Consider the following 9,051-nt stretch of genomic DNA (forward strand, 5'->3'; position numbering starts at 1 on the left):
TCTCTCTCTCGATGTCCCGCCGCCTTCCCTCGCTTCCCCCTCCCCCCCCCCTCAGTTGCGGGAACAACGTCCTTGTTTCCTTTCCCCTCCCCCTCTGCCGAGCCCCCTCTCCCATACTTCTTGCTCTGCTTGGTCCCCCAGGGAGGGGGCTATTGATCAGGCATCGATCATGGGCGGGGGCGTACATGTTTCGACATCCTTTTTCTCCTGGGAGTAGGGCGGCAGCGGCACGAAGCACGAGTACAGGAGAGTAGACACATGGTGGCGCGTCCTGCCAAGGAGGGGGAGGCCTGGAAAGTGGCCATGCTTGAGGGGAGCCACATATTACCAGTTCGCTTGCCAAAGGATTTGCTCGTGGACCATCGGCATGGGGGTGCCCTTGGGCCCGGTGTCCAGGCGCTTCCATGTACGAACCAAGCGCCCGCCATCCTCGATGTTGATGATGCGAGCGCGGCGCTCCCACGATCGACGACCATATGTCCCGTAGCCGACGCCGCCACCGTAGCAAAGGGCCAGGAGCGGGTTCTCCGGCGACCGACCACAGAAGTCTGTGTCGAATGCACGGCCAGGGCAGTGGGGTTGGTTGGTAACTGTGCTAAAGGGCCAGAGAGAACGAGGGAAGGAGAAAGAAGAAGAAGAGGAGGGAGAGAGACGCACCATTCACATGGTCGTGGCCGACAAACGTGGCGACCGCCTTGCCAACTGGCGGGGAGGGATGTGAGACAAAAGCATACATAAAGGTTGACAAAGGACAAGGAGGCCTCGGCCCTCGGGGGGGGGGGGGGGGGGGGGGGGGGGGGGGGGGGGGGGGGGGGGGGGGGGGGGGGGGGGGGGGGATGTACCATCAGTCAGGGCGGCAAAGAAGCCGCCATTCACCTGAGCGGAGTTGACGCGCTCCTGCTTGTCACCGACGACATTCTCCGTCGCGTTGTGGTACTCCGGGAAGGGAATATGGAAGAAAACCAGCTCAGGCGGATCGTGCGGATTGCTGGGCGGGCAGCGGCGAGGCCGAAGACGGGGCCGGGGGGGAGAGGGGAGGGGGTGAGGACAAGCAGAAGGCCCAAACAAGTCGCAGGCGGATGACCAATCTCCCTGGCAGGAGGGGCGAAGGGTGATCGAGCGCACTTGTAGCTGATCTCGGCGGACGCATTGCGGTACCAGGCTACCTGGCTTGGGCGGATCCAGTCATAGCCACCGATGTCGGGATCGGTGCTGTATGCGCCGGAGTCCAGGAAAAACAGTGAAAAGACAGTTTCGCTACGTGTGCAGGGGAGAGGGCCAGAGGGAGAGGGTGAGGGGAGAGAGGAGGCGAATTGAAACAAGCAGCAAGCGAAGGTGCGGCGAGGAGGCAGCAATCGGATGGCCAGAGGGTGTGGGGCAGGAGCGCCGCGCACTTGGACGAGTCGATGACTTCCACGGCGAAGTTGCCGACGCCATCGATATCGCGCGGCCCGAAGGATGTCACGGTGTGGGGAAGGGACTCAATGATATCCATCATCTGGGCGTTGTCCATGTTGCCTTGCTGCGAGGGGGAGACCAGTCAGCCTTCGGTGGGGAGCGGCAAAAGGGCCGGGGTCCGGGACCCAAGCCAAACCCGGGAGATGATCAAAGCATTGGTCGGGCATGTGGGGGGGGGGGGGGGGGAGCGCACGGCATCGTGGTTACCAAAGACCGCGGCCCAGGGGATGCTCCGATTGATGACCGGCTCGGTGAAGATCTCGATGGCCTGGTGCGGATGCAGAGGAAAAGGGTGCGTGAGAAAGGCAAGCAGGCACGTAAGCTGAGAGGCCACGGCCCGGGGAGAAAGAGCAAGACCCATGAAGAGCGAACCTTTTTGGCATCCGGAGGGAAGGCCACGTTGTCTCCGGTGAAGACAACCAAGTCGGGACGCTCGTCATCCAGCAGGCGACCAATGAAGTCCGTGGTGTTGCGATCGCCACAGGGGCTCTGCGAGGGAGCCCCCTGAGGTTAGCATCGAAGGAAGGGGAGTTGTGATTTTGCGGGCAGCAGGCAGGGGGGGGGGGGGGGGGCGCGCGAAACTCCGTCCACCAGGTGTGTACCCCATCGCGCGGAATGTTCAAGCACCCGTAATCGGTGCCGGTTTTGATATGCATGTCCGCGAGCTGCAGGATCTTGAAGGTTTGGTCGTTGTGCCCGAGAGGGAGGGCCACATTGCCCGAGGGGCTTGTGGTCCGCGGGGCCACAATGCCAGCGACAGCCGCGGGCAGCACCAGCAATGCTGCGAGGGCGAGTAGCCTGGCGAAGAGGTGCGGCATTGCAGCGCGGGAGCGATCAGGAGAGTGGAGATAGAGAGAGAGAGAAGTGGAGAGCGGGTGAGGCCGAAGAGGATTGCCATTGGTCCCCTCAGGGGCACCGGCACCCCGGGCTCAAAAGAAGCCTTGCCGTTGGACCGTGCCTCTGGTGCCCGTGAACGCCTCCCAGCGTGGCCCCCGCCCTTCGCTGAATCCTCCTCCTCTGGGCGAATGTGTGTTCTCCCTCCCCCTCCCCCCCCCCTCTCTCTCTCTCTCTCTCTGTGGTGTTGGTTGCCTCGCCTCCCCACTTGGAATGCAGGTAAAAGACTCGGGGCAGTCATGGCGGAGCTGTGCTCGCACCAGACTCCCAACATGGCCTTTAAGGAAGAACACCGTGGCCCATGCGCGTATGTGTATGAGTGGGCCTGCTGCGTGGCGTCCCGGGGCTTGTGGTGTCGATGGATCTGCCCCGGTCCTCGGTTGGGTGTCCCCATCTGGTTGGCGTGGGCGGTGAGCCCCGGGAGAGGATCGTTGGGTGCGTTCCCACGACCAGCACGTCACACCGGGATGGCTGGCTGGCGGGATCGACCGGAGCCCGGATTCCGGTGTCCGGCGTGCGTGTACGTGTGTGCGCCCACATCCGTGGCACCCTGCTCGCGAGGGTTTCACGCGACAAGGATGATGCGCACCTGGGGGGCGAGGGGGGGGGGGGGGGGGTGGGTGAGGCCCCCTGCCCCTCTATTTTTGTGTCCCGGCCGCGGTGGTGGCGGCGGGCTTGTTTAGTCTTCGTCCCCAAGCCGGCGGCAGGGTCGGAGGCACACAAGTCCGGGCAAGGCGCCTCGACATGCGCGCGGCTATGGTGCGCCGGGGCGTCGCCACCCGGAATGGCCACATAGGGTGAGGGACCACCGCGCAAACAACAATAACAAAGGAGACCCTCCTCCGGAAGCCGCTGGCATATTTCTCGCGTCCTCTAATTCGTGCTTCTACGTGCCCGTGTCGAGAGAAGGCCCAGGGGGCGGGATGATGTCCAAGCAGCGAGAGGAGGGGTCAATCCGGCCGGGCCCCCATCTTCGGCATGCCCTCCGGTACGTGCGCGCATGCGCGAGCGCCCGTGTGTGCGTGCGGCTCGATGGGTATCTGTCCAGGGAGCGCCTGCGGGCATAATCACGCCCAAGCAAGAGGATCCACGTGCCATGGAGTGTGATATGCCTCGCGTCTTGAGCGCCCCACGGACGCATCGAGGGGGTCTCTCAACATGTGTGCTCGCCATCGTGGTCCTCGGGCCATGTTGCTCAAGACCTGGCCATCGGGCCGGATCTCCCGCCCTTCCTCGAGGTTGTCCCCTCTTCGGAGTGTTGCCTGTGGTACTCACTGCCAGATGAGCCATCGCCAATCCTTCCTGCCCCTGCTCCTCGCCCTGCCCCTCGCCCTGCCCCTCTCGCCCTGTCCCTCGCCCCTGCCTGTCGTTGTGGATTCTTTGCTTCCTCTTTCCCTCTCTCCATCACCCTTCTCTGCTGCCTCTCTCCCGCCTCTCCTCCCCCCCCCCTCCCCCCCCCCCCCCGCCTCCCCCTCCTCCCCCCCCCCCCCCCGCCCCCTCTTACGGCAGTAGCATGCTGGCCATCCGATGCCTCCGCGGGAGCCTGGGCACTGCTCTTCGGCGCCCGATCGCCGGATGGGCTCACATCCGTGCACTCGCTCCTAGCCTGACCGAGGGCGACCGTAAGCCCGGGCCTGGCGCGGCCCCGGCGCGTCTCTTCGCCTCGGGCCCGCCGCAGGATCGCGCTCGTCGATTTACCCCTCGCCGCCACTCGTGGGAGCGCCATGAGTATGATGCCGCGGCCGGGGCGTCGCGTTACATCGAGGTCGAGGAGGAGGAGGAGGGGGATGACTTTGGCTTCTTCGTCGACATATCCAACCTGACTCCCGGCCCTTCGGAGCCCAAGCGCACAGGCTACAAATCCAGTTCCCGCGCCATGGACCAGGCATCCGAGCGGATCGCCCAATTGGACACCTGGGATGCTCTGGCGCCCTTCCTGGATGCGCGGCTGGTGGCACTGGCCTCGGCCCCGACCGGCACCCGGCTTCCGGCTCCGGAGCGTCACGCACGTCGGCCGCATGGTCTGGCCTGGGCCACGCCAACGCCCATCCAACGTGCGGCCATCCCGGTCGTGGCCAGTGGCCAGTCGGTCATTGCTTCGGCGCAAACCGGCACAGGCAAAACCGCGGCCTTCCTCTTCCCGGCGCTGAGCCGTCTTGCGGCCCAGGTGGCCGAAGAGCGCGCGGCATCCGGCGACGGCCCCCTGCCCGTGCATGATGGCCCGCCCCAGCCGCGGGCCCTGCTCTTGGCTCCGACCGGGCCGCTGGCAGCCCAAGCCTTCGAGGTGGTTTCCGACTGGGCCGTGGCCGTGGGCCTGTCAGTGGGCTTGGTGGCCGGCCCCCACAAGTTGGCTTCGCACCCGCCTGGCCGGCCCAATCCGGAGCTGGTCATCAGCACTCCTGGTGCCCTTCTTCGGAGCTTGGGTGTGGGGAATTTGGATCCCCGGCGACTGGCCCTTGCCACCGGGGTGACTCGTCGCCCGGGGGCCGACCAAGATCGGCGGGATTTGGCCAGCATCCGCGAGTCACTGGCTGCCAGTCAGTTGGCCCAAATGGACCTCGACACTCCGTGGGACCACCTGCAGGAGGGCGCCGACCAGGCCGACAGCGAGGATGAGGAGCTCATGGACCCCTTCTCGGCGGGCGAGGAAAATGAAACGGATGTCGCCCCGGCCACCGGCTCCTTCGACGAGTGGATGCGTCAAAGTGGCCTTCTCAATGACGATGAGTTCCAGCATTTGAAGCAGCTGGACCTGGCGGAGAGTGGGTTGCGTGCGCGTCCGGCGCGTCGCGCGCGTGTGGCCACCACCGACTCGACTCCGACGCCGGCTGTGCCAGCGCCAGCGCCCCCGGCCGGGCCGCAGATCGACCTCTCCCGGTTGGACATCTTCCTGATTGATGAGTGTGACCGGATGCTCAGTTTGGGGCTGCTCCCCTCGCGTGCGTTCTCTCCCTGCTCCTTTCTTCCCTGCCCGATTGAAACGCCGACTGCCCTGGGGTTTGCACCTGGGTTGGTCTCTCTCTCTCTCTCTCTCTCTCTCTCTCCCTCTCTCTCTCCCTCTCCCTCTCCCTCTCCCTCTCCCCCTCTCTTTCCCCTCCTGTCTAACCACGTCGTGCTCCCCCCCCCTCGCCCCTGGCCCACCGCACGCCATTCATCGACCAGTCTTTGCCTTGTGGAAGTTCATCCCGCGCCCGAGCCAGCGTAAGGTCCAAACTCTGCTTTTCAGTGCAACCCTCCCAGAGAGCACACACAACTCGCTCCTTCGCTTTGCCCCGCAGCATGAGCTTGTTCATCTGAATGACAAGATGCTCTCGCCCGAGCAGCGTGCGTCCTCCCTACTCTCTCCCCCCCCCTCCCCATCCCGAAGACCATGTGTTTATGTTGCTTCCCCGCTGCCCCCTTCGCTGCTCAGCAGCTGCCTCTCCTGACCACTTCCCGCTCGCTGGCGCCCCCCACAGTCAAGGAGTATGTTTATGATTGTGGCGCCCAGCGAAAGATGTCTCTCCTGTTGTACTTCCTCCGTCGCCACCGCCGGTCCCATGTCACCCTGCTGGACCGAAAGACCATGGTGTATGTTCGGAGCCGGGTGCGTGCGGAGCGGGTTGCCGCGCACCTCCGGGAAAACGGCGTCCGCGCTGTGGCCCTTCACTCGAAGGTATCGGCCGCGCAGCAGCGTGCCACGCTGGCGCGCTTCGCCCCGCCGGCCGATGGCTCCGGCACTGCCCCGCCACCGGCGACGCGCTTCCGCAAGGCTTTCACCGATGACGGAAAGTCAGAGATTGATGTGATGGTGGTGACCGATGTTCTCGGTCGAGGCATCGACCTGCCCAACGTCGAGGCCGTGGTCAACCTGGACCTTCCCCTGCGTGCGGAGGATTATGTCCACCGGGTGGGCCGCACCGCGCGTGGTGTACGTGTTGAGCATATGTTCCTTTCCCTTCGACCTTCGATCTGGCATTTCCTCCGGCACTCCCCCTGCCTGGGTCTCCCCCCTCCCCCGCCCTTCCCCCGTGCTAACACCGAGGTGGACATGCGCCTTTTCTTTCGGCCATCTCCGGGCACGCATGTACGCACACAGGATCGCTCCGGTCTGGCCCTCACGTTCGTCAGCCCGGAACTCCAAAATATCAAGGTTGGCACCTACCAAACTACAGTATGTCGAGGATTGCCCCTCTCTTTGCCGGCTTCTTTTTTTTTTTCGCCCTCGTCCCCCGGCCCTTGCCTCCCGGACCTTCCGCTGGTCGACGCCATGGTAGCATGTTCTCACTGATATCCCCCCCCCCCCCCCCCCCCCCCCCCCCCCCCCCCCCCCCCCCCCCCCGCAGGTGCCTTCCAGTCGCGGCCGAAGATCATCAGCAATGGGTACTCCTTCCGCATGCCCTGCGTGCAGCAGGTTGATCGGTACGCTCGCCCCCCTGATCCCTCACTCCCCCCCGGCGGCCGGGGCCCAGTTCGCTCTGCGAGGTCGGCTGGTCGGCTTGTCCCTTCCCCCCCCCCGCCCCGCCTCTCCCCACCACCCAGCGTTCCGAGTCCGCCACTCTGCAGGCCATTGAGACGATGCTTCGGCGGCGCCTTCCCCGAAGCAAGGTTCCCGGGCCTTGGCTGGACGTGGATTCGGCCACATATGATCGTCTGCGTGGGCGCGAGGCGACCCCGGGGCCGGATGCGACCGCTTCGCCGGTTAGCCCGGCCAACGGCAAGCGCCTCCGGCCGAAGGACATGTCGTCGGTCGTCCTGCCGGCGGCCATGTTCTCCGATCGAAAGGTGGCCAGCTTGAGCCGGGCGATGGCCTTCCATGCTGGCGATGAGCAAGCCACGTCGGCTCTGGCGGCCCCGCTGGTGGATGCAATGCGCGCGGCAGCCGCCGCCGAGGCGACCGGGCCCGCCAATCCCTCCTTCGAGGAGTTGGTCCAGAAGTTCGAGCGCAAGCGCGCGCAGGACAGCGGTCTTGCCAGCAGCATGGTGCATGCGGCCTCCTTTGACAGGACCCGGCAGAGGGCCCCGCTCTTTGTGCCGGACGTGGAGCGAAGTGTGCGCGATGCCCTGGAGCGCCTGCCGGTGGCACAACTCGGCAACAAGACTGCCCTGAACCGGGCCCGGCGGATTGCCTCGCGCCGGGGGAAGCGCCGTGCCGCGGCCGCTGCCCAGAGCCAGCGCGAGGTCCATCTTCAGAAGAAGGGCTCCCGTGAGAGTGGCACCATTGGCCGTAGGAGCTCCTCCCCCTCCGGCAGCAAGGGCCCCTCCGGCGGCAAGAGCACCAAGAGGGCCACGCCGGTGGCCGAGCGCCCGGAGAAGCGCCGCCCCACTCTCGTCTGGTCTCGGGATTAGCGTGTGTGTCCCCCCGCCCCCCCCCCCTCCCCCCTCCGCTTTCCGCGTGGCGGTGTCCCCCCCACCTTTGGCCTTGTTTGTCCGTTCGACAGTCGGATCTGGATGTTGTGGTTGCGTCTGCGAGCGCCTGTCCTCTCCTCAAAATATATCCCCACCACCAGCGAGGGGGGGGGACGTTCAAGCGGGCATCACGGCGGTGGGTCCTGGCAGCCAGTCTGGACAAAGCCACGCTCTCCGGAATAGATTCTCCCACATAATTGAGAGGTATAATGGATTTTTATTTATGCTCCAGGTCTCTCTGCCTCTTCCCCCCCCCCCCCCCCCCCGGCCGCGGGCCGCTTTCTCCATTGCTGAGTACATGGCTTCGTAAAATGGTTTCCAAGCACACGATGTGATCAATCGGGGCAGCACCTCCGCCAGGCCTTACATCACATGGCACGCGAGGAATTTGTCGCTGCAATTTCCCCAGATTAACAGCCCGCCCTGGGCCTGCCGCCGGGGTGGCGGGCGGGAGGAGGGGGCGCACGGTGATCTTCGGCCCGGCCACCTTCTCCGGGACCATCTGCCTGTTCTCTGCTGACCACACCTATTCTTGGTGTATGCCGTGTGGTATTCCTGTTCCTGTAGGCTGGGATCGGCTGGAGGGCCACTTGTGGCCCGGGGCTCCCCCGGTTCGCGGGTGGACATCTCCCGGGAGAGGAATGTCCCGCCCCCCAGGCCGGAAAAGAGTGGGGCCTCACACAGTGTCTCTTTCTTTCTCTCTCTCTCTCTCTCTCTCTGTCTCTCTGTCTCTCTTGTCCGCCCTGCCTTTCGCCTGTGGCTTATTCATCCATGCCCGGACGGATGGAAGGGTAGATATGGATACCACGCACACAAACACACACGCCGGTCTGTAAATGTGTGAAAGGTTCGGGGGGAACGGCCAGCTTGCCCCACATTCTTGGGAATTGGACAACGCCCAGCTCGCCCCGGTTCCCGGGCCTCCTCGAAGGTGGGAGGCAGCCATCTTCCACGGCGAGGCACGGCCGCCGTCCGGGCTGGCGCGAGAGGCCGGCCGAGGTCTCCTCAACATGGGGGGGGGTGGCTGGAAACATATCCCGGGGGGGGGCGGAGGGCGAGCGGGGCCCGGTCTTCCCCGGGGCGGAGGCATTTTGTCTGTTTGCCTGTTCTCGCCCGCCTCCGCGTGCGAGGTGCGTCCGGCGGAGCAGTGCACGCTCGGCCTCTCCGGCCCCTCTCTACGCCGTTTGAAGCGAGGGGAGTGAGGGCAAATATTAGACGCCCCCCTGGCGAGCGTGTGCACTTGCCGAGGGGGGGGGGCGGCGGGGCTGGGCGGGGCCGTCGTCATATTCCCCCCCCCCCCCCCCCCCCCCC

At 65.5% G+C, this 9,051-nt stretch overlaps 2 protein-coding genes across 2 annotated transcripts; one reads left to right on the plus strand and one right to left on the minus strand.

Annotated features, from left to right (window-relative positions):
• Window positions 1-12: 12 nt before the first annotated feature.
• On the minus strand, window positions 13-2,408 carry H696_01164 (hypothetical protein). Its single transcript, XM_009495046.1, has 8 exons — window positions 2,061-2,408; window positions 1,831-1,947; window positions 1,652-1,726; window positions 1,395-1,522; window positions 1,126-1,257; window positions 843-988; window positions 658-702; window positions 13-548 (listed from the first exon to the last, which is right to left on the minus strand). The coding sequence occupies exons 1-8, from the start codon at window positions 2,274-2,276 to the stop codon at window positions 325-327; spliced, it is 1,083 nt and encodes a 360-aa protein (XP_009493321.1). The 5' UTR covers window positions 2,277-2,408; the 3' UTR covers window positions 13-324.
• A 1,436-nt stretch (window positions 2,409-3,844) lies between these two features.
• Window positions 3,845-7,706, plus strand: H696_01165 (hypothetical protein). The gene is made up of 5 exons (XM_009495047.1): window positions 3,845-5,291; window positions 5,515-5,676; window positions 5,811-6,262; window positions 6,431-6,505; window positions 6,874-7,706. The coding sequence occupies exons 1-5, from the start codon at window positions 3,866-3,868 to the stop codon at window positions 7,678-7,680; spliced, it is 2,922 nt and encodes a 973-aa protein (XP_009493322.1). The 5' UTR covers window positions 3,845-3,865; the 3' UTR covers window positions 7,681-7,706.
• The last annotated feature ends 1,345 nt before the right edge of the window (window positions 7,707-9,051 follow it).

Source organism: Fonticula alba (genome assembly GCF_000388065.1).
Source record: "Fonticula alba strain ATCC 38817 unplaced genomic scaffold supercont2.2, whole genome shotgun sequence".
Classification (NCBI taxonomy): domain Eukaryota; order Rotosphaerida; family Fonticulaceae; genus Fonticula; species Fonticula alba.